The sequence below is a fragment of the Aureobasidium subglaciale genome, assembly GCF_000721755.1.
Source record: "Aureobasidium subglaciale EXF-2481 unplaced genomic scaffold scaffold_19, whole genome shotgun sequence".
Lineage (NCBI taxonomy): Eukaryota > Fungi > Ascomycota > Dothideomycetes > Dothideales > Saccotheciaceae > Aureobasidium > Aureobasidium subglaciale.
Genome location: NW_013566976.1, coordinates 96355 through 118090, shown reverse-complemented (window position 1 = coordinate 118090; position 21736 = coordinate 96355). Strand labels below are relative to the sequence as shown.

The 21736-nt window shown below is 50.4% G+C and overlaps 12 protein-coding genes across 12 annotated transcripts; 7 read left to right on the top strand and 5 right to left on the bottom strand.

The window, feature by feature from the left end:
* The first annotated feature begins 70 nt into the window (after positions 1 to 70).
* On the top strand, positions 71 to 2101 carry AUEXF2481DRAFT_100033 (uncharacterized protein). The gene is made up of 2 exons (XM_013485993.1): positions 71 to 404; positions 463 to 2101. The coding sequence occupies exons 1-2, from the start codon at positions 278 to 280 to the stop codon at positions 1932 to 1934; spliced, it is 1599 nt and encodes a 532-aa protein (XP_013341447.1). The 5' UTR covers positions 71 to 277; the 3' UTR covers positions 1935 to 2101.
* Positions 2102 to 2709: 608 nt separating this feature from the next.
* Positions 2710 to 3692, bottom strand: AUEXF2481DRAFT_362242 (uncharacterized protein). Its single transcript, XM_013485992.1, has one exon. The coding sequence runs from the start codon at positions 3300 to 3302 to the stop codon at positions 2778 to 2780; it is 525 nt and encodes a 174-aa protein (XP_013341446.1). The 5' UTR covers positions 3303 to 3692; the 3' UTR covers positions 2710 to 2777.
* A 609-nt stretch (positions 3693 to 4301) lies between these two features.
* On the bottom strand, positions 4302 to 5355 carry AUEXF2481DRAFT_31704 (uncharacterized protein; the record flags this gene model as incomplete). The annotated part of the gene is made up of 2 exons (XM_013485863.1): positions 4302 to 5153; positions 5212 to 5355. The coding sequence occupies 2 exons, from the start codon at positions 5353 to 5355 to the stop codon at positions 4302 to 4304; spliced, it is 996 nt and encodes a 331-aa protein (XP_013341317.1).
* Positions 5356 to 5643: 288 nt separating this feature from the next.
* AUEXF2481DRAFT_42518 (uncharacterized protein) lies at positions 5644 to 7460 on the bottom strand. Its single transcript, XM_013485896.1, has 3 exons — positions 7101 to 7460; positions 5999 to 7036; positions 5644 to 5944 (listed from the first exon to the last, which is right to left on the bottom strand). The coding sequence occupies exons 1-3, from the start codon at positions 7401 to 7403 to the stop codon at positions 5864 to 5866; spliced, it is 1422 nt and encodes a 473-aa protein (XP_013341350.1). The 5' UTR covers positions 7404 to 7460; the 3' UTR covers positions 5644 to 5863.
* A 251-nt stretch (positions 7461 to 7711) lies between these two features.
* AUEXF2481DRAFT_7202 (uncharacterized protein) lies at positions 7712 to 8689 on the top strand (the record flags this gene model as incomplete). The annotated part of the gene is made up of 2 exons (XM_013485826.1): positions 7712 to 7756; positions 7808 to 8689. The coding sequence occupies 2 exons, from the start codon at positions 7712 to 7714 to the stop codon at positions 8687 to 8689; spliced, it is 927 nt and encodes a 308-aa protein (XP_013341280.1).
* Positions 8690 to 8957: 268 nt separating this feature from the next.
* On the top strand, positions 8958 to 10128 carry AUEXF2481DRAFT_362216 (uncharacterized protein). The gene has a single exon (XM_013485991.1). It carries the CDS (start codon positions 9226 to 9228, stop codon positions 9949 to 9951), a length of 726 nt encoding a protein of 241 aa, XP_013341445.1. The 5' UTR covers positions 8958 to 9225; the 3' UTR covers positions 9952 to 10128.
* Positions 10129 to 10364: 236 nt separating this feature from the next.
* Positions 10365 to 10670, top strand: AUEXF2481DRAFT_31700 (uncharacterized protein; the record flags this gene model as incomplete). Its single annotated transcript, XM_013485862.1, has 1 exon — positions 10365 to 10670. The coding sequence occupies one exon, from the start codon at positions 10365 to 10367 to the stop codon at positions 10668 to 10670; it is 306 nt and encodes a 101-aa protein (XP_013341316.1).
* Positions 10671 to 11669: 999 nt separating this feature from the next.
* On the top strand, positions 11670 to 14720 carry AUEXF2481DRAFT_68049 (glycoside hydrolase family 78 protein; the record flags this gene model as incomplete). Its single annotated transcript, XM_013485951.1, has 1 exon — positions 11670 to 14720. One exon carries the CDS (start codon positions 11670 to 11672, stop codon positions 14718 to 14720), a length of 3051 nt encoding a protein of 1016 aa, XP_013341405.1.
* A 246-nt stretch (positions 14721 to 14966) lies between these two features.
* AUEXF2481DRAFT_68236 (uncharacterized protein) lies at positions 14967 to 15995 on the bottom strand (the record flags this gene model as incomplete). The annotated part of the gene is made up of 1 exon (XM_013485967.1): positions 14967 to 15995. One exon carries the CDS (start codon positions 15993 to 15995, stop codon positions 14967 to 14969), a length of 1029 nt encoding a protein of 342 aa, XP_013341421.1.
* A 694-nt stretch (positions 15996 to 16689) lies between these two features.
* On the top strand, positions 16690 to 17742 carry AUEXF2481DRAFT_7197 (uncharacterized protein; the record flags this gene model as incomplete). Its single annotated transcript, XM_013485825.1, has 3 exons — positions 16690 to 16834; positions 16927 to 17003; positions 17080 to 17742. 3 exons carry the CDS (start codon positions 16690 to 16692, stop codon positions 17740 to 17742), a joined length of 885 nt encoding a protein of 294 aa, XP_013341279.1.
* A 29-nt stretch (positions 17743 to 17771) lies between these two features.
* AUEXF2481DRAFT_31696 (uncharacterized protein) lies at positions 17772 to 18911 on the bottom strand (the record flags this gene model as incomplete). Its single annotated transcript, XM_013485861.1, has 1 exon — positions 17772 to 18911. The coding sequence occupies one exon, from the start codon at positions 18909 to 18911 to the stop codon at positions 17772 to 17774; it is 1140 nt and encodes a 379-aa protein (XP_013341315.1).
* Positions 18912 to 19418: 507 nt separating this feature from the next.
* Positions 19419 to 21581, top strand: AUEXF2481DRAFT_31695 (uncharacterized protein; the record flags this gene model as incomplete). The annotated part of the gene is made up of 1 exon (XM_013485860.1): positions 19419 to 21581. The coding sequence occupies one exon, from the start codon at positions 19419 to 19421 to the stop codon at positions 21579 to 21581; it is 2163 nt and encodes a 720-aa protein (XP_013341314.1).
* Between the last annotated feature and the right edge of the window lie 155 nt (positions 21582 to 21736).

The following is a 21736-nucleotide window of genomic DNA, read 5'->3' as shown; positions in this document are numbered from 1 at the left end:
TCCACCCGATTGCGGGGAATAATCTACCTCATTCTAGCCTCCCCGGAAAGCGTGCACGTTGGGCATCTCGGTTGGGATCCTCTATACAGTTGGGGACTTTGTTCACGCCCTGGGGACCCCGGCGAATATCCCCAAAGTACCCCGGACAGTGCATGATCGAAAGCGGGGGATAAACGGACTCTACAGATGTGCTATATTTATAGCCATGCCTGGATCTTCAAGGTGGTCATCAAGAACTCGGCCAGAGTCTCAGTAGTAATCAGCACACCCATCGACCATGAACGACTATAAGAAATCATCTGTCGAGGAGATCGAGAGACTGCCATCGTCAAGCGACAATGCAATTCAGCTGATTGTCAACAATGAAACAGTGCTTCTGCCTACACCTTCCGAGGATCCCAGAGGTATGACTTACTTCATCTTATGGCCACCTGTAACAATCTACAGCTAACTGCTGGCTAGATCCTCTCAACCTCCCAACCTGGCGCAAGTGGGCCATCTTGATCATCGTCAGCGCTTTTAGTTGCTCAGCTGTCGTCCTCGCATCCGGGCTTGGACCAATCTTCCCCATGATCGCCAGGGATTATCCTGGTCAAGAGCAGAGAGCTAATGATCTTCTCACATATCCGACCTTGTTCATGGGCATTGGCAATATTCTTAGTCTGCCTATCACCAACGTCATCGGCAGAAGATCAGTATTCCTTGCCAGTATCGTCTTGCTCATCGCTGGAGGTCTCTGGTGTTCGTACTCCAAGAGCCTAGAGAGTCACATTGCTGGACGCAATATCATGTCGCTTGCCGCAGGTCAAAGTGAAGCACTAGCGCCTCTGATTGTTCAAGAAATCCACTTCCTGCACGAGCGTGGCCGCAAGCTTGGATGGTTCATATTCATACAGAACTTCACAGTCGGTATCTTCTTCTTTTCCGAGACATATATGGTCACTTCTTGGGGATGGCGTTGGTGGTATGGCTTCTTCATCATCTTCAATGCGGTCGTTTTGATCGTCGCCATCCCATTGGTAACAGAGACATTGTACATCAGACCCGATCAGGCTGCCTCAGGCGGATTGACAACTGATATAGCCGATGATGGTCTCACTCGTATAACGACTACTCGTGGAAACACTCTTCGGCCAGATATCCATGGTCACCGCACTTGGCGTAACGACCTGAAGCTGTTCACGAAGGGTAGCAGTTGGAGCACTATTCCAAGCTTTTATCTCGACTTCGTCAAAGGCTTGTGCCACCCTCTTCTCTTCTGGATCCTTATGCTCAACGGTGCGTATCTTGGGCTCTACATCTTCCAAGCTTCGACCTTCGCCACGATTCTACTGTCGCCACCATACTCCATGACTTTTAACAACCTCGGCTACGTTCAAGGTGCCCAGATTCTCATGTGCATCCTGTTCCTCCCTGTTCTAGGCTATGGCAGCGACTTTGTGATCAAGACAATGTCCAGACGCAATAACGGAGCATACAAACCCGAGTATCGTCTTTTCTTACTAATCATCCCTACGGTCGCGACAGTGATTTGCGCTATAATTTACGGTCAAGCTGCTCAGTATCCAACACAATGGACTCGCTTGGACATCGCCATCCCCTACAACGTCATTTTCTTCGGCTTCCTTGGTGCCAATATCGTGGGCATAACTTACGGCATCGATAGCTTCCCTATCAAGGCAGCGCCAGTCTTGGTTGTCATTTGCGCCGGTAGAGGAATCATATCCTTTGGCTTGAGCTATGCTGTTTTGCCTGCTATTACTGCCAAAGGGTACGACGGAACGATGAATATCCTTGGTGGACTTGCCGCTGGATTGTCGATTCTAGCAGTGCCTGTCTATGTGTTTGGGCCACAAATGAGGGCGCTAGGAACAAGGTACTACGGTTTTGGGGAGTCTAAAGACTCACACAATGGAGAGACTCATGCTGTATAAGGAAGCTGCTTCGCTACAACGGCGCAGCTTGGAAAACCTTGTGGCTTTTGAAACACTTTGTCATCTCTCTTCTTGTTCTCAATCAGCCTTGTTCAATGAGCTGACGTCGAGTACATGTATCGAAGACCATCGATAATCAGTTCTCCAGTGGCCGAATTGACTTGGGCAATGTGCTTCCGTTACTTGCTTCTCCTCGAGGATACATCACTAGTCTCTAGCGCGATACCATGCAAGGTGACTGTTCTGTAAAGAAAAGGGCGGTTTTCGCCACACCACACAGTACATCCTGTTCTCCAATGGAGCAGCAAGCGCTTGTCACCGTGTTCTGGACGGCGGCTACATGATGCTCTGTATATGGATACAAGACGACAGAAAGATAGGTCCATGGCTCTGTATCCCCAAACCTTGTTATTTCATCGAAAGCTCATCGATAGCATGACGTGCCCTGATCCGAGAAAGTCGAAGGTTTCTAGTCTCTCAGACCTGAGTCGCTCATGTTTCCTAGTAAGTGTAGCAAAGCCAATTGGCATCTAGACTCTCCAATACTATCCAACGCAAGCCTTCGATACAGGTTGCACGAGCAGTCTACGTTTACCGTGAGGCTCGAGTGCTCTGGAGCTGGTCAGTCAATGGCTTGTTTGAACATAGCGCCCGATGACGGAGAGATTGACGCATCACGAAAAGACAAAACGACTACGCCACGTTGAGGATTGTAATCAGCTCATTCATTTGCCTGTGTAATGGCTCATGATGCTCATCAGCTTGTGGAGAGCGAGAGGTTTCTCGACGTTACAGAACTCATCATCAAGTACACCCAGACTCACCGCACCGCCGGAACTCAGATCAGATGTCTCGTTCAACTATTGCGTCAAACACTTCGGCACAATTGAAGACAACTCTAGATTGAAAGGTCGTATCTATTCCTGATGAACAATACACGGTTGCAGACGCAGTCTCGTACAGGGCCAAAACCTGAATGCTAGAGATGGGGCTAAGACATTTTTCTTCTGACCAGACTTTCTGAGGATGCTGAATCCTGTATCGATAAATCACAGCAAGGTCAAGTTTCCTTCTATGTGTACAGTCTCTTCTTACAGCGCAAACGATATCAGAGTCGCACCTAGATCGAAAGTACAAGATGTACATTGTGCAGGGGACTATCAAATTGGGTTTGAACTCTGATTTGAATAATCCCTTGCACCGTCTGAATTCGGAGTTGTATGAACCTTCTAGATAGATCGAACGACCTTTTAGAACAACACTAGTCAACACTAACACCAACTGTGTTGTGTTATTTTCGTAAAAATACCGTACACTTTCCCATGTTGGTGAAGCCAGCAACAACACTTCTTGACCGACAAAGTTCATCTCCTACTTTCTTAGCATATTATTCATACAAGTCTTACGATTGTGAATCAGGAAGAGCCCGCGATTTAGAACCAAATCTCCTTTGTTTCGAGAATCATTGATCTTGCCTTATGGATCTCAACCGACTGCAAAAGACCAGACTCGACGTTTCATAGTTTCACATAAACGATTGCTGGTCCGTTGTTTAACTGCAAGAGCTTTCTACAAAGTTTCGAGTATTAGTGTAGGGTAGGAGAAGAGGAGAGAAAAGGAGGTTAATGAGAGGTCGCGGTAAGAGTTTGGAAGGAGGTTCTAGCAAAACTTTTGACAGACTATAAACCAATGTCTTACGCTCTGGTGAAAAACATCCTACGAGGTTGGATAAGCAGGAAGAGAGAGAGGAAGTAGGTCCATGACCCCCCTTTTCCCCAGCCTCACTACCCCTTCACACCCTCCCCCTCCAGTGAAATTGCTCACCCCCAGAAATTTCCAGCAGGAGTTTCGATGTCATAGATCATAGACCTGAGTCCTTTACCTCACCCACTTCCCCCATCTTCGCACCTGATTTCAAATCGCGTATTGAACATTGCCATGATTTTGGAGTTGAGCAGGCCCACGATACCGACGGACCGCCGCGCGAGCCAGCTCATGCAACGAACGAATGGGTCGGTGTCAGGGGTGTTGCAGAAGTTTGTGACGATTCGGCGCGATGACTTTATAGCTCATGTCTTTGGATGAAGGCGCCCAAGGAGAAATGCAGAGGTTTTGTAGAAGCGTCAAAACTGCAAGTTTGGAAAGGGGATGCAGAGTCGATTTTGTGACGCCAGTCCCTCTTATAAACGCCATGCTAAAACACTAATGTCCATCGGAAGAACTCACGGATTTGACCTCGCCTCCCACGACCAAGAGAAGCAATACCCAGCAACCAAGAAAAAGAGACCATCATGTGTTTCGCAGAATCCGAACCAGTCGAAGTAGCTATGAGTACCATCTGCGCCAACCAAGCTTAGGCTCAAAGTCCTACTTCAAACCCAAGCCTACATTAGCGGCACTCTCTCCAACCCTGATAGAGTCCTCTCTTTCAAGTCCTTCGGGTCTTCTTGACGAGGTGGTAGTGCTTTGACTTTCACTTCTATCCCTTGGTCCAGTAACACTAGTACCTCCACTTCCAGTCATACCAGCCATATTTGCAGCCCACGCACTGACACTGGGACGCGAGACGCCTGCTTCAACGCGAGGGTTGGGATTGTTCGTGTTGACGGAAGCTTCAGAGGTTATGCTGTTTCTACGACCGCGGAGGGCGCGTTCAAGAGCCTTTACTTTCTGACGGAGGGCTTCGTTTTCTTGCTTGACGAGGTCGAGTTCTGCGCGGGAAGAGGCGATTTCGGCGGTGCTGGATGAGGATGTGTAGGGCGAGACGGGACCGAGGGCGAAAGAGCCGGCTGTGGAGATGGCACTGGCGGTTTGTGACAGACTGGGGCGGTGGGGGAGGGAAGCGGCGGAAGCAGATGTCAGGGCTGGCGTCGAGTGGCCTGATGTGCTGCGGATAGAAGGGTTGCGGCTGATGGAGGGGTTGGTTGTAGAAGTAGTAGGAGCAGCGTGGTGGGAAGCGCGGTCGAATGAGGCTTGGGAGACACCAGCTAGCGGGGCCGTGGGTTGAGGATGGTGCATGTGTACGTGGCTGCCGCTGGTCGAAGCATTGCTAAGGCTGCGATTGGAAGCATTTGACGATGAACGATGTTGACGTGTGGGTGTCGGGTGTGAGAGACCGGTGTCTGGAGCCTGGTTGGAGCTTGTGTGCGAGGCATTGCTGGCAACAGAGGCCGAATGTTGGGCGCGAAGAGCAGAGAGTTCGCGTGTGAGACGATTGACCTGAGTAGGAGGGTCAGAGAAACAAAACTGAGATACTCGACGGGTAGATGAAACGTACGACAGCTTCTTGCTCCTTCTCGAGCTCCAGGTGCAGCTCAGCAGCAGTCAAGGGACGAGCATGGCGCATGGGCAGGTTTGCATCTGTTGTGTTGATGACAGCTGAGGCACCATCGCCTCCGTGGGAAGGGCGGCGCGATGACATGTTGGAGGAGCCACGTCGAAGTGACGGACTCAAATTACCGTTGCTCGTCATTTTGTGTGTCTTTGATGCGTGTGGAAACAATCTTCTCCTGACCATCAACAAAGTCGACTATTAACAGAGTGGACCCTGTCATGCCTATACACTGCCAAGACATGACGACGCCATCAGCTTTGACATGTGAAAATTGTATTCGTTGCTGCTGCTGCTGCTATGCATTCCTATCTTGCACCTTCTGCTCATGAAACATTGCGAAACTTGCACTTGCTTTTGCTTGTCGTCCTCGCTCATCATCCTGCAAGGAACATGTTCACATTGCCGGCCCGTCCTGCCGTAAATCCGCAACGCCGATGCTGACTTTCCCAATTCATTTGCCTTCCTGCTTCTTTTTTGGACGGGCGCAGCTGCATCTCCTCTATGCTCTCTTCTAATCGTGTGCAGCTTCTCTTGAAGCGCCACATTGACTGTACATGTCGGCTAGATCTTTCTTCTCACTCACGGCATAATCCGTTTAGTAAGTTCTCGACAGGTTGCGGAGGTACCAGTCTACAAGTCTGCGGCCAACCTTGGCTTCCGAGACGTGGATCAAGTCCTGGAATCCTGTATTAGCATACGTCATGTTGGTATTGGATCTCGAATTACTCACTCCTTGCATGGCGTAGTCGAGGTCGTTGGTGGTGACAACATCGCCGTCGAGCAGACCACCCTCGGTGTGTCTGACCTGCTTGCTTCTTTGCTTGTTGACCAACAACCATCCTCTTAGAGTGTCGGGGTCAATTTCGAGGAAGCCAGCCAACTTCTTGATGTCCATGGTTGTGTAAAGCTTGAGATAAGAACGGACAGTGGGGCTCCACATGTTGTTCTTGACCTCCTCCATGAAGATCGAAAGATGGTGCTCGATGGGGTCAACGTTGACCGAGGGATTCTCAAAGTCCGGAGCAGTGGGGGAGATGAATCTAGGGCAAGCCTGGCGGAAGAGCTCCTCGAAGACGGGAAGGGACTCGGGGCCACCGAGCTGCATACGGGCAAACTGCTCACCGTATTTCTCACGCAGGGCCGAGTGAACCGTGTCGTCAAGACGAGTGGGGTTGAGGGCAACGCAGATGGCGACAAGAGCGTACATCTGATCGCTCTTCTTTGCGATGCTGTCGTACTGTGCGTTCTTCTGGAAGTTCTTTGTGCGGGAGATGTAGATGAGGATGTGGGTGAACATGCGGATGGCATCGGTGTAACGGTGCATCATCATGTATGAGAAACCGACGTAGTAGTAGGTGCTGAACTGAGCGGCCATGATGCGGGGGAACATGGACTTCTTGTTGAGGTCAATGTTGTCCAGAGTCTTGAGGGCCATGCTAAAGTCACCGAGCAGGCAGTGGACGCGGAGGAGACCGATGAGCGAGAAGTATCCGAGCATCTGGTAGAGAGGGCGGTTGCCGTACTCGCCGGCGTAGGCGGCGGGGTCCTCACCGCGCTTGCGAGCCTCGAGCTGCTCCTGTATCTGGCTACGCTGGATGAGCGAGTACAGGACGTTGAGGACCGAGTAGCAGCCCCAGGTGTTGGGGTTGTCGCGGAGAATCTGAGCGTCTTCATCGTTGTCCTGCTTGAGGGCGACCTTTTGGCGGTAGGCGCAGAAGCTGTTGAACTGGTAGATGAATTCGTCAATTACCTCCCATGCCCAGTAGTGCTATATCTTGTCAGTCTTCTTGTATTTGCGCGGCGTATACAGCGGTCTATTGGTATTGACACACGTTGGGGACATCGAGGTCCACAGGGCCTTCGGAGTTGAGGATGAAGTGGAACAGGTTGCAGTAGCTGTCGTAGCTGGCAATCTTGGTCTCGAGAGTGGCTCCGTATTCGAGAGGTTGGGCGGCAGCGGCGAGCTGAGCCTGGAGATCCTGAGGACCGCTGGAAGCGACTCTCTCGAGGTCGTTGTCGTCGCCGTATTGAGCCTGCTCCTTGTAGTTGCTGGCCAGAACCTCCTCTTCGACGTCCGAGTCGTCCTGGATCTGGCGCGCGGGCTGACCCTGCTGGTATGATGCTTGCACGCTCATGTTGACGGTATGCGGTGTATTGCGGTACTGTATCAAGTTCGTACTGTCCTCTGTCGCGCGACAACGAGTTCTGGCTTCGTGCAACTTTTTTGTCTTGGCACTGTCTCCTTCCGAGTGTTGAAACTAGTCCGCTTTGGGATTCCCCTCTTCCATCATCGTCAGTCATCGAGTACATATCTCAGGCAATGTCAAGAGACCAGACAGACTTTAGCTAGTTCCACGCTGGATTTGCTTCATCTACCTGGACAAGCTCATTCTTGTAAAGACTATCGCAATTTTCAAGTTCGAACAGCATCTTCTAAAGGACAATGGCTCCCACTCACAAGATTGCTGTCATCCAGCTGCACCCGAAAGTAATCGCACCACGAAATCACTGCGAAACCATCTTGCTGATATAATGCAAGCCTCTTCATGTCGAACAGAATTTTCAGAAAGCAGCAAATTTCATCAGAGCAGCCTCTTTGCAGGGTGCTGAGCTAGCCGTACTCCCCGAGTACCATCTCACAAACTGGCTTCCAAATGACCCAAAGTTCAAGGAATCTTGTGCAAACTGGAAGGACTACCTTGAGAAGTACCAAGCTCTGGCCAAAGAATGCAACATCTGCATCGTGCCTGGCACCATCGTCGAGCTGCACACAGACGCCGAGCATGATAGCACTGGCATCCTCACCAAGGAGGACGAGACCAGCGAGCGTCTCCTCAATGTCGCATACTTCATCTCAAACACAGGAGAGATCCTCGGAAAGTATGTCAAGAAGAATCTCTGGGGCGATATTGAGCGCGGCCACTTGACGAGTTCTTCGCACGACCCTCACCCCGTGTTCGATACCCCATTCGGTAGAGTCGGTATGTTGGTATGCTGGGACCTAGCTTTCCCGGAAGCCTTCCGCGAGATGATCGCTCAAGGCGCCAAACTTTTCATCATTCCAACCTTCTGGACACTAAATGATTGCTCTCCCAAAGGCTTGGCCAGAAACCCTTCCGCCGAGGCAGTCTTCCTAGACTCCATGCTCACAGCTCGCTGCTTCGAGAACACATGCGCAATCGTGTTTGCAAATGCTGGAGGTCCGCCAGGAAAAGGCTATGCTGGGCTGTCGCAGGTGTGCGCTCCTTACGTAGGCCCCATCGTACGCTTGGGCAGTTGTGCAGAGGGTATGGCAGTCGTGGATTTGGATATGCAGATTGTGGAGGATGCGGAGGAGAACTACCAAGTCAGAGCCGATCTTGCGAGGGGGGACTGGCATTATGATTACCGTCACACCAAGGACAATGATTCCAAACTTTGAGGGGGGACACCAAATAGTCACATGCCTTATTGCATATTTCACTTGCGAAGCACGATACCTCAGTTGCAGCTTCTGTATGTGAAGGTGCATAATCGGAGGTTAGCCATCTTTGTGACGACAGTCAGCATTCTGAGCCTTTGCTCTGAAGCCGGTAATTTACTGAGGTGGTCAATCGTTGCATATCCGATTGTCACGAGCCTCAAAGCCAGCACTCACGAGGCGGCTCCACAAGTTCTGCGAACCACGACTGTGTCTAAACAACCTCCCAGCTAGACAGACATCCAGCACCTCTGCGTTTCACAAGTCTCCAGAAGTTTAGTATCTGAGAGACATGAACGTGGAGTGCATCAACTTTGGAAGGAGAAAATAGGTGTCCGGGTCTTCCCCACAGCAACACTCATGGCGACTTCCTCACTCATGCCTTATTGATGCCAAAGACTACCAAAGCCGACCTGTCTCGAAATCTTGATCTCTCTTGTCCATAGTAATAACACCATTGTTACCGGTATTCAATTATCACCCTATCCTACTTCGACATGTGCTCCCCAGGCCTTCACAACTACAGAAACGTCGATGAGCTGGAACATGACCGTGTCATTCATGTTGCTGGGATTGGGGGTTTGCAAGTCCAGAATCTCACGGACGAGCAGAAGGTCGCTCTGCAGGGCCATATGGACGAGAGGGATTCAAGTCCTATCGAGGATCCAGAATCCCAGCAACCCAGTCCTGTCTCTCCCGCTTTAGAGCCAGTCAGGCCTAATCCAGCTCCCGCATCAATGCTCGCCAGCACCACGTCTGTTACATCATCGACTACTCACGCGCTACTATGCTGCGATCCGCTACCCCTGCCGAGATATCCAGCCTACCCAGACCTCACACCTCGAGCCATACGTGAACTGTCGGGTGGTCCAGAGAATGTGGTATACTGGATGATGAAGACCTTCTTCAAGCCGTCACTCAAGTACAAGTACAGATGCTTGTTTGTACCCTTCACAAGAGGCGGACTTGAATACCTCAGAGACGCCATTCAAGATCCCCGCCTCTCGTTCTACATCGAGAAAGTCAAGTTTGATGGCAGGCATCTCGAAGCCATTACTGATGTCACCAACCTTAGTGGACAGCTGGCTCTCATGGACGAAATACTGGCAATACTCATGACACAGTCTGTAAGCCAAAGGATACCCATCAACCGTGCTCTGAGTCTGCTCATCGCGTCCATGAAATGTCTGTGTCTCGACAAGCGAGACGTGATGGTCACATAGAACGTGCAACCGGCTCCATCTGACAAGGACAAGAAAGCAGTAAGAGCGTCTTGTTCTGTATCGAACAAAGCACTCTGCCTGCCGGACCCCAATGATCGAAATTTCAAGCTCAGATTCGACTGGCGTCTGGAGTCTGGCAGGAAGGCCACTATCATACCAGCATACAATCCGCCACAATCCCGAATATGCGTCTTCGCGGATCCTCAAAGGAAAGATCGAAAGGGGTAGTGATACGCCCCCAGACTGCAAACCTGATGATCCATGACTGCACGCCCGAGGTGCTACAGGCGTACAGTTCCTCACTTCCCGAAGGTCAAAAGCTATGGTTCTTGAAAATTGCCTTACACTCGATCGACCTACAAAACATCACGGTTAGGCTGCCAGGCCTGATTCATCTACTGTTCCGAAACAGAATGACTTTGAGAAAGCTGGTCCTGGAAGACGTCGACACCAAATCAGTGAGCATCAATTGGGCCAATCTGCTCGGATTCACCGCGACTCACGTTAATCTGGATCGTGTTCAGATTCGAGGTTTGAAGTTCAAAGGTGACGTAGACAACGAGCTGGACCTCAGTGCAGGCGACGAGCACGCAGTTGACCGTTCACCCGCTCACTGGATGGAAAATTTGAGAACTGTGAAAACGACAATCAATGCTGTAATCCAGCCGCGAGGACCGGGTGCTGCGATCGTCTCCCACGTAGCCTTGAGCTTGTGGTGATTGGACTCCTTTGCGTTAGCTGATTGAATGTTCGAGGTTGAGAGCTGCAGATGTCGCTCTCTTATTACGGTGGCGCTGTGTGAGGTGGGATGTCAGCCAAAGGTCATTGCGCAGTCTGAAGAAGACACCCATCGTTGCTTGGGATGATAACGCTCATTGTTCCATGATTAGCACTCACTCCCATTAATTAACAGTCCTTCGCTCATCTTCGACTTGCTTCGTTGTGCGGTAGATTTTGATTGCCTTGTATTCCGATCCCTCACTCCCAATAGTCTAGCACAGTCATCGGCGAAGACTTTTGGCGTCATTTTCGACTGGCTAGATCGAGCTCCTGATCTAGATAGCGGCAGTGAAGAGTCGCAAAGTCAGCCAGATGAGGGGAAGTGTCGACGTTATGATACAAAGGTAAACATTGCCGAGAAGCATGCCTCAGGTTACCCAGCCAGACTGAAATATACCCAGCAGCAGGCCCTGAGCGCCTCAAACAAACCGTTCAAACGGTTGTCAATTTTGAGAAACGTCTGTCAGCCTCGACTTGCCTGCTTCGTCGCATTGGCACAATCGACCACTATCTTCCGCCGCGAGTCCGGTCGAGATGCGCTCCTATCTATTGAAGAGGTCCGCGCGTTCCATCGAGACCTATTGGATCACTACATGCCGACACAAACCGCTCGTGTAATGACAGCCGCTCAATGTCCCTGACTCTGCCTTCGCGTACACGGTAGGTGCCTCCAAGGACGATAGTGTGGCCGTTGAGTTCAAAAATCAAGTATTGCTTGCACCTTCGTCTCATGATGACTTGTGTCTGCCGATATAAGCTGTGCAAGGTTTTTGCTGTTTGAACTTTGCGTTTTTGCTTTGAACTTTGCTCTTGCTCTTTCCTGCTGTTTCGCGCCATCTCTTACGTTTAAAGCTGAGTGTTCCTGGGGAGGCTCTGATTGCTTGTGTTGCGATATACTGTTTTCGAGACGACCGCACTTGACTGGAGAGCTGGATGATATGGCGACTTCTGCGTATCATCTAAGGACGGATTATCTAGTCGAAGCTTTTGGCATTGATAATCCACGACCGGAGTTCTCATGGCGACTGGAAGCTAGCGATCCCTCGGATAAACATGCCGTGGTGTTTCAAATCGCCTACCGGGTTCAAGTCGCCCTGCACGAAAGCTTTCAACCGACAAGCATAGTCTGGGATAGCGACATCGTGCGCTCGCAAGATCAATCTGGCATCATTTACTCTGGCGGTCTGCTGCAATCTATCACGAAATATTACTGGCGGGTACAGTTATTTGATTTGCATGACTTTCGCAGTGGGTGGAGTAGATGTGCTACTTTCGAGACGGGGATTATGGATGCGAGACTCTGGAAGGCTAAGTGGATTACCGGACCTGCTGAGGATACGGAACATGCTATGTACTTCAGGGGATGTCTCACCATACCTACTGGAGTGTTGAAGGGCAGGGCGTTTGTCACAGCACTGGGTTGGTATAGGTTGTTTGTCAATGGGGCGGACTTGACTGGCAATTGTTGCGTACCACGATGGACGCCACTGAACTCTGCAGTTGAGTACCAAGACTACGATATTACAGCATACCTTCGACCAGGTCTCAATCACTTTAGCGTTGTGGTCGGCGATGGACGCTGGAGAGGCAGTCTGGGCTTGAGAGATACAAGAGCAAAGCATCATGATCCTGTCGCTACCTTTGTCCAAGTCAACATCAACTTCAAGGACGGCAACAGGATAGTCTACGGTAGTAGCGAGGAGTGGTTTGCTGGCACAGGTGCAATCATCCGCTCTGACCCGAAGCTAGGTGAAGAACATGATCTCCGGATTAGCAGTGACGAATGGCTTGGTAGAGTCGCACCGATCCCACCGTCTGTGCAAGGCTCTCGCTGGACTCCCGCTCGTCTCCTCTCAACACCACAATCTCGCAAACTGATTGCTGAAGAAACACCAAGGACAAAAGAGATTGCACGATTACGACCAAAAGGTATTTTGCGCTCGCCAACTGGCAAACAAATCTTCGACTTTGGACAAAATATTGCTGGCTTTGTGGTTGCAAAGTTGAAGGGAAAACTTGGGACGAAAGTTACAATTACTTATTCCGAATCTGTTGGCCCTGACGGAGAGCTGGATCTGGATTATGCACTTCCTATTGATGGGAAAGCACAACGCGACTCTTGTATCTTGAATGGAAAGGATACTTGGTTTCAGCCTTGGTTTACTCGCCATGGCTTCCGCTATGCTGAGATTGTAGGGTGTGATGATGTAGGCTTCAATGACATTAAAGCTCTGATAGTCTCGGCGGATCTTCCGGAAACTGGATCTTTCACGTGCTCGGACTGGAGACTGGAAAGATGGAGAGGTAATGCTCTACGCTCCATGCGAGCGAATTTCGCAGACGTTATCACAGACTGTCCAACCAGAGAACGGCTTTGCTGGATGGGAGATTTACAAGCCATTTCTCCCACCTCAACAATGTTCTTGGACACTCAGACTTACCTGCGACGTACCATGCGAAACATCAGTCTTGAGCAACTGCCTGATGGGACAGTACCGCCCTTCCTCCCTGGCGAATGTGCACAGGTCTACAAAGGGCTCTGGTGGCCAATGTCCCTCATCACAACCTCCGTAGGCTGGGGAGACGCCTGTGTCCTGGTGCCATGGACTCTATACCAATACTACGGCGATAAAGCAGTACTAAAACGACAATACGGATCCATGAAACGCAAAGTCGAACAAATGACCAGAGACGCAAGATCAGGAAAAGGCACATACGGCAAATACTTCAAAGGCGATCGTAATGAACATGAACCCTATATCTTGGATTCTGATAAGATGTGGGGTGAATGGTTGAAGCCTGGGAGCGGTATGTGGGGACTTTTCAAGTCTCTGATGATTCCGTCTCCGAATACTGCTACTGCGTACTTTGCGCATAATGCTTCTGTGTTGGCGAAGGCGGCGGTGGCTTTAGGGTATACTCAAGATGCTGAACATTACCTTGCATTGGCCGAGCGAGTACGAGTAGCGTGGCGTGCAGCTTTTGTCTACGCGGATGACCGGATTGGTGATGACAAACAGGACGACTATGTCCGCGCTTTAGCGTTCAACCTCGTGAATCACTCTTCTCGACCCCAGACTATTGATCGTCTGGTTGAGATCATTCACGACAGTGATTACCACTTTGGCACCACACTGCTCAATACAGCAATGCTTCTCTCGGTCCTCAGCGATAATGGCAGAGCAGACATCGCCTACAAACTCCTCATGCAGAATTCTGGCCACAGCTTCCTGAATCAAATCGAAGCCGGCGCAACCACAAGTTGGGAAACCTGGACTGGCTACGACGAGACCGGTAGAGCAAAAGGATCACACAACCACGTCGCTTCTGGTGCCTGTACACGATGGCTACAAGAAGGCATCGTCGGCATCACACCCCTCGAACCAGGTTATCGCAAGATCAAAATCCGACCTTTAGTAGGAGGCGGCTTGGATCACGCATCAGGAGGTATAGAAACACCGTATGGGTTATGCAAAAGCACCTGGAGAAATCTGGTCACGACTGGCATGGTTCAACTCTGCGTCACCATCCCCGCTGGCGCTGCTGGAGAAGTTCATTTAGGTAATGGAGAAGTTCATGATGTCCCCGCCGGAACCCATTTTTTCGAATATCAAAGTGGGGATAGTCTTGCGGTATCTCCTGCTCCATCGACAACCAGTATCGAGACCGTCGTCTTTGGGAAAAGTAACTATGCATCATCGCAAAGTCCTGGTGGCAGTTCAAGTGCTTTGCCTTCGCTTAACGCATCTTCTCCGCCGCAAAGTCCTGGTGGCACGTTATCTCCTCTGTCGCCTCTGAATCCTGGAACACCGCCTGCGAGGGTTGTGGTCAATGGAGGGAGATTGATGCCGCCTGAACCGGTACAGACAAAGAAAAGGGTGGATAGTTTGGTGCCGGGGACTAAAATTGGGGGGCTTTCTGCAAAGAGAAGTTTTGTGTTGCCGCAGAATGGGTGTGTTGTTTCTTGGCCACCTTCTGCTGCTACATGATAGAGTGGGAGGGGGTGTTGGTGGCTTCTTCTTCTTCTTCTCTTTCTTCTTGTTTGTTGTCTCAGCACTTGTTCTGCATTGTTGTAGTCTAGACTTCTTGTTCTCCTTGTTGCTGAGGATTATGGACAGCTGGTCTGTCTGGTCCGCTATCTTTGCATTGTCTGTACTGTGAAAGGTATGGAAACATTGAATCATTTACCTGATGATCAATTACACTTCTATAGCTTGTTGTGCTACAGGATCTGTCTAACCTTCCTTGAAAATACTAGCATAAGCACTTAAAGCCGGTGCACCACCAAGATGCGCATAAAGCACCTTACTGCCCTCTGGGAACTCTCCCTTCTTCACCATCTGGATCAGGCCGTCCATACTCTTACCCTCATACACAGGATCCGTAAGCATACCCTCTGTTCTCGCAGCCAACCTGATAGCTTCCATGGTCCCTTCATTAGGCAACCCATACTCAGGGCCTCCAAATCTCGTATCCAGAATGACGTCGTCAGCAGTAATGGGTTTTCCAAGTTCGACGAGCTCAGCCGTGTTTTGAGCAATACGCAAGATCTGCGCATGAGTTTTCTCAGGCTTTGCAGAGGCATCAATCCCAATGACCGATCTTTCTCTCCCCTCACTCGCAAACCCTACAACCATACCCGCCATTGTACTGCCAGTAACAGCACAAACAACGATGTAATCAAACGTAAAGCCCAACTCTTTTTCTTGCTCCATGACCTCGAGCGCAAAAGCAACAAAACCCAATCCTCCGTATTTATGCTCTGAGCAACCTGCTGGGATGGGATATGGTTTCCCTCCCTTGTCGCGCACGGATTGCATGGCTTCTTCCCAACTAGGTCTGATTCCTATATCGAAACCTGCAGTGTTCAACCTAACATCCGCCCCCATGATTCTACTCAACTCTATATTCCCCACTGTATCATAAACGCCCTGCTCATCTTGCTTATAATTAACCCAATTTTCCTGCACAAGCACACATTTCATGCCTAGTTTTGCTGCTACGGCGGCGACTTGACGGGTTTGATTGGATTGGATACCGCCAATGCTGACGAGAGTGTCATAGCCTCCCTGAATGGCCTCGGGGATTACGTATTCGAGTTTTCGTGTCTTGTTGCCGCCGAATGCGAGGCCGGAGTTGCAGTCTTCGCGTTTTGCGTAGATTTGCACTTTTGAGCCCAAGGAGGCGGAGAGGCGGGATAAGTGTTGGATTGGAGTGGGGGTGCCGAAGGTGAGTTGTTCTTTTTGGAATTTGTCGAGACGCATGGTGGTATGGAGGATTGTTTCCTGGTAGAGAAGTGTGTTTTTATCTTTTTGCAAGTGTGATTGTTTAGGTTGAGTAGGGTGAGCAATTTTGAGTCTTGTGTTTTGAAGGATGGAAAGAAGGGAATTGGAATGGAAGAAAAACACTGAGATGGGTTTATACTTGTACCCTTTTCTACACTTTCTCTCCTGCTCTATTACAAACCTGTAGGGCTTTCTATGATGGTCGCTTTTGCCCTGACCATACCTATCCTTACCCGGTTGGCCTATCAAGGGCAGCTCCAATCGCCGACCCCCGATATCGTATCCTGCTCCTCCTCCACCAGAAGCGGCGGACGCTGGCCGGTCGCAAAACATTACCAAGTTCGGTGAGACGTGATTGAGTGGTGAGGTACAAACGAGTCATAGACTCTTGTAGAAATATTTCCTGGTGATATCCCCCAGCGAAGAAAAAAGTCGTGCTCGTAGGCAAAATGCAAGAAAGAACAAAGGAAGAATACGAGCAAAGACGCCAAAATGACAACAATCGAAATAAGACTTGGCACCAAATGCGGCCAACACTTCCTCATCCTGCCCCGAAGCAAACATAGATATTCTCGAGTCACGTCACTTGCACCACCTCCCAAAAAAAGGCCACTTTTATAACACATCACTTTTATCAATGCAAAACCAACGACTACAACAAGACCCCCCAGAAATGAAACGCAATCTCCTACTCTGCGTAGATGCCTTTGGCACGTTATTTCGACCCCGAAGCCCCATTGCCGAACAATATGGTACAGTAGCCAGAGGCATGGGTGTCAAGATCTCCGATGATGAAGTAGCGAAATCATTCAGAAGTGGTGAGTAAAAGATGTGTTTGCATGAGATTTTCCCTCAAGCGGAAAAGGGAAAAGAGTGGATGATAAAAGGCTTATGCAAATAAATCTTGCAGCATTCAAGGAAGTTTCAAAGGCATATCCGAATTATGGCAAAGCTACTGATATGGGAGCTAGACAATGGTGGACAGAGGTAAGTTTTCATCTGTCCAGGTGATTTTTTTGCATCTAAAATTGCGTGTTTGAATGTTCTGACAATTTTCACAAAGGTCATCAACAAAACATTTCAACCTCATCACAAAGGTCCTCTGCCCTCTGATCTGGTACCGAATCTTATCCATCGCTTCTGGAGTCAAGAAGGATACACAGCTTTCCCTGACGTTCTTTCGTATCTCCAAAGCCTCTCGACTCAGCCTGCACGTCTCGCTTCCGCTTCCCCTCGCTTGGTGGTCGGTGTGATTACAAACTCGGATGACAGGGTACCCGACGTTCTGTCATCTCTAGGACTACGAGTACACCATTTACGCCATGGATCAAAGGTAGAGCATATCAGGCAGACATCAGAACCCAAGGATATTGATTTCTGCATCATGTCTTATGATGTTGGGTGTGAGAAACCAGATACCCGTATCTTCGCCGCGGCAACTTCACTGCTAGAAACGATACTAGCAGCTGAAGGGAGCAAGTTCGAACAAAAGGACTGGGAACTGTTATATGTTGGTGATGAGGTGAAGAAGGACGCCCAGGGAGCCATCGGTGCCGGATGGAATGCGGTGATTGTAGACCGAGGTGGCGAAAAGGATATGGCTTATGAAGGCGATGCACCTGGTGTGGAGGGTTTCATGGAGGTGCAGGGTAAACGGGTGACTATACTGGAGGATTTCAAGGCTTTGGGAACATATGGCGGTCATGACTTGCTGTCTTTTGACTAATAGTGGCGATGAGTGGGATCCTCCTGAGATTACGGTCTTCTCAATTGCAAGATATCATCAAGCTTGACTTGACCTTTCGCTCCCCAACCAGCCCGCCCCGCTTCAACCTGTGGCCGTACCTTGACATACCAGCTCCAGGCCCGCTTGTCCAGATCAGAAGAGTCGAGATTAGACCAAGACTCGAAAAGCAAATCCAAGGCTCTGACCAGATGACCCAAATTTGTCTCACGCTCAGCAGCAAGCTCAGATGCCGATTTCTTTTTCTTGGCTATAGTCTCATCGCCATAGACAGAGTCAAAGGCCCTCAAGATGTAGCTACGTGCAGAATCTGGGTGATAGACTGGAAGGCTTTTTGTGCTTGCCGATGTTGTGACGATAGGTGGAGCATCTGAGCGTTTGAGCTGTTCGAGGTCAAGAGCGAGGAGTGCAGGTGAATCTTCGGACGGCATTCGATGATGAAGACTCTCAGGAGAAGGCTTCTCTTCCTTGTCCTCGGTCTTGATGACAGCTTGGTCTTCACTTTTAATCGCAAAAGTATGATTGTCAGGCTTCCATTCGTAGCCCCAGCGCTTCAAAACACGAACATCCCGAGTCATCACTCTGACTACAGACTGACCCTGGCCCCAGCCCTCCTTCTCGGCGGAAGAAGAGTTACTCAATCCAATGTTGGCAGCTTTGGCTTGAGCATTCAGAGACGTTATAGCCTGGGCCAAACTAAGGCGTGATGAAGGAGGCTGTTCAGGCATAGTATATTTGATCAAGGTGGCAGCGAAAGTGAGAAGCAATGGAGCACGGTTTGTTGTCAAAATGATAGTAGCAAGGTCATTTTCGGCGAGGGCAGATATGGGTAGAGCCAAGGACGCTTCCACATCAGCAGGAGATTTGATCTCAACAGGGTCAACTCTCGCTCGTTTGGCAGATGTTGAAGTGGATATCTCGGGCAAACCTCTTTTTCGCTTGATTGAAACACGTTTCGCAGCAGCCAAGGTAGCTTTGGCAGCTTTTTCGGTAGCGGAAGCAGCCTTGATGGTGTCAATATCGGTTTTGGCAAGGTCTTCGATAGTGAACAAATTGGCCTTCTGTAGACCTGCGGCTTGGGCAATAGCGGCAGCCAGAGGAAGCTTTGCCTCTGCTGTCAGGAAGCGCAACAGATTGTTGGTATCTGCCATATGATGTGGCAGACCGGAGCAGTAGTCCGAGTGATGGTGGAGTTCGTAGTTGGGGGAGGCAAACAAAGAGCAGGTGGGAGATGTCCGCTTCCCCAGAAGCGAGGCTTGACGCTTTGACCAAGGGTTCAGTTCAGGAAGGAAGTTGAACTTGACAATTGCAGGAAGTGATGAGTTGACAGTAGCATCAACAAGCGAATCATGACAGACAAGACGATACCGGACCTGTCGACCAAACTGAATGCGCCCAAGAAAGTGTCTGTTTTTGAGAAGCAGCGCCAAGAAGCCGAAGCCAAACGAATTCGCGAAGAAGCAGAGAACCGAGCAGCACTTCGAGAATTTGAGGACTCATTCGCCGACGAGGATGAAGACGATTTTGTCGCGCAGGTAGCTGCTGGCCGCAGTGCATACGGCGGCTCAAGAGTTGGAGATGGAGGGGGATATGCGCGGGGTGCGCCCATGAAGAGCAGCGGACCAGGCACTCTGGGCCCACCACCAGGACCTGCGCCCATGTCGTTGAAGCGCAAGAGAGAGCTGGAACAAGAACGAGAAAGAGAGAGTCGACGACGGGACAATAGACCAAGTCCCGAGGCGGTGGTCAAGCGGCCGACGATGCTGCTGTCGTCGCTGCCACGCAACACGACAGAAGCCACGATACGAAGGCTGCTGCCAAAGAACCTGAAGCTGGACGACATGGCCTTTGCGAGCTCGTCTACAGGCCACTCCATGACTGCTGTTGTTGCTCTGTCACCAGACACGGCCTCTAGCGATATTGACAGCGCCGTCAATGCCTTGCAGCAAAACTACTTGGGCTTCGGCGCATACCTCAACATCTCAAAGCACATTACCATCAGCTCGTCGCCAGCCTCAGTCCTACATACTGCAACATCCGTCATGCAGATGCACCCATTTGGTGCAAAGCCCATGCCTAGAGAGCCAGCTCCGTCACACTCGTTCCGCAATGCCCCTCCACCTGAATCCCTTCCACCACAACTACGCTACCAGGGCCCTCCTCCTCTAGTCGTCAACGTCACGCCTCCTTCAGATCTCAAACAACTCGCCATCATCAACAAAACGGTGGAAAAGCTCATCACATACGGCCCCGAATGGGAGTGCTTGCTCATGGCTCAATCAGACGTTCAGCATGGAGAACACTGGGCTTGGTTGTTCGACAATACCAGTCAAGGTCATATTTGGTACCGCTGGTTGGTCTACCAATACTACGCCTCCCAACCACCGAAAAAGGAAGCTCAAGACCCCTACCAATGGTCCATGATGGACGAGCTTGCCCGAATCAACAACCACATCCGTCCATTCAACGACGGCCCCTTCTGGATACCTCCGCCGGAGAAACCAAAATATGAGCATGCTCAAAATCTAGCAGACTTGATGTCTGATTCCGGCTATGTCTCGTCTGATCTTGACACCGACGACGAGGATGATCACATCGTCCAAACCCAAGGTGTCGCTCCAGAAGACCCATCCACCTCACGACCACGTTACCTGAATCCCTACCGAAAGGCTAAGTTGACCTTTTTCCTGAATCACCTTCCCGACAGCACTGGCTTGCTGTGTGAAGGAGACGTTCAAGCTGTGACTGATTTGGTCATCAAGTTTTCTGGTCAAGGTGCCGAGGAAGTTGTCGACATGCTTGTCTCAAATCTTGAGAACCCCTTTCGCTTTTCGGTCAACTACAAAATTGATCGTCCGTCGGACGACAAAGACCAGGAAGAGGTCGATGATGACGACAACTACGATCCCGAAGTCGACGGTCCTCGAGCTTCATTCGGCATGCTTGGAGGCAACGATGAAGCAGATGTTGAGGAGCCCACACAACAAGACACGACTGAGATGCAAGTTGATCAAGCGAACGACATCAAACCAGATCCCTCGACAGGCAGAGACATTACAGGCGCACAGTTGGTGGGTCTGTATGTCATCAGCGACGCACTAGCCGCTACATCAGTCTCTGGCGTCCGCGACGCCTGGAAGTATCGCTCACTCTTCGAGTCAGCCTTGACATCACGTCAGGTATTCGAGAAGCTAGGTCGTATGCCCAAGCAATATGGCTGGGGACGCGTTCGCGGTGAGCAGTGGAAGAGTCGCATCACAGTAGTCTTGGATTGCTGGGAGCGAGAAAGTATCTTTGCGCCGGAAAGCCACAGAAGATTCAAGGAAGCGTTCCTGAGCCCGCCATTGACAGATGCAGAGCAGAAACTCAAGGATGAGCAGGAAAAGCAGGAGAGAGAGGAGGACTTAAAGAAGAGATGGAAGAGTGGTGAGGTTGGAAGTATTGTTGCCGCTGCTGCTGCTGCACCCGAAGTCGCAGTTCAAACGACGAAAACACATGAACCTGCACCGATCCAACAGCCGGTCAGAAGACAGCCATCACGGCCTTCGGCTGCAGATCTCATTCTCGCGACAGCAGATGGCGAAGCACCACCCCCCAAGCCAGCACCAAAGCTGTCCAACTTTTCCATGTCGCTCAATGCACCACCTGCTGCCTCTGGAGAGGAAGTGAAGAAGGTAGTTCCTGCTATGGGGTTTTCACTCGGTACAAGCAGTGCATCTTCTGGCAAGTTCTCGCTTGGGAGTGCCAAGACTTCTGCTGAGGCTGTGAAGGAAAAGAAGAGGGAGAGTTTGGCTCTTTTTGGAGACTCTGACTCTGAATAGAGCTAGCTTACTTGAGATGATTCATTACAATTTCTCACAAGCAACGCCAAATTTCACAGCTGCTCTCGAGGTGGTATTGTGTGTGACTTTACATATTGCGCGCCTTGCAAGGAGGAGGAGGGCCGGCCATCGGGGAAATGGCGCCTTGCCCGATT

Excerpts from the sequence above, each read along its gene's own strand:
- AUEXF2481DRAFT_100033 (XM_013485993.1), top strand. The coding sequence starts at position 278 with ATGAACGACTATAAGAAATCATCTGTCGAGGAGATCGAGAGACTGCCA. Across the intron at positions 405-462 it reads ACCTTCCGAGGATCCCAGAG|ATCCTCTCAACCTCCCAACC; the intron begins GTATGACTTACT and ends ACTGCTGGCTAG.
- AUEXF2481DRAFT_362242 (XM_013485992.1), bottom strand. The coding sequence starts at position 3,302 with ATGAACTTTGTCGGTCAAGAAGTGTTGTTGCTGGCTTCACCAACATGG.
- AUEXF2481DRAFT_42518 (XM_013485896.1), bottom strand. The coding sequence starts at position 7,403 with ATGAGCGTGCAAGCATCATACCAGCAGGGTCAGCCCGCGCGCCAGATC. Across the intron at positions 7,037-7,100 it reads TGGACCTCGATGTCCCCAAC|CACTACTGGGCATGGGAGGT; the intron begins GTGTGTCAATAC and ends GACAAGATATAG. Across the intron at positions 5,945-5,998 it reads TCGACTACGCCATGCAAGGA|GACTTGATCCACGTCTCGGA; the intron begins GTGAGTAATTCG and ends ACAGGATTCCAG.
- AUEXF2481DRAFT_362216 (XM_013485991.1), top strand. The coding sequence starts at position 9,226 with ATGTGCTCCCCAGGCCTTCACAACTACAGAAACGTCGATGAGCTGGAA.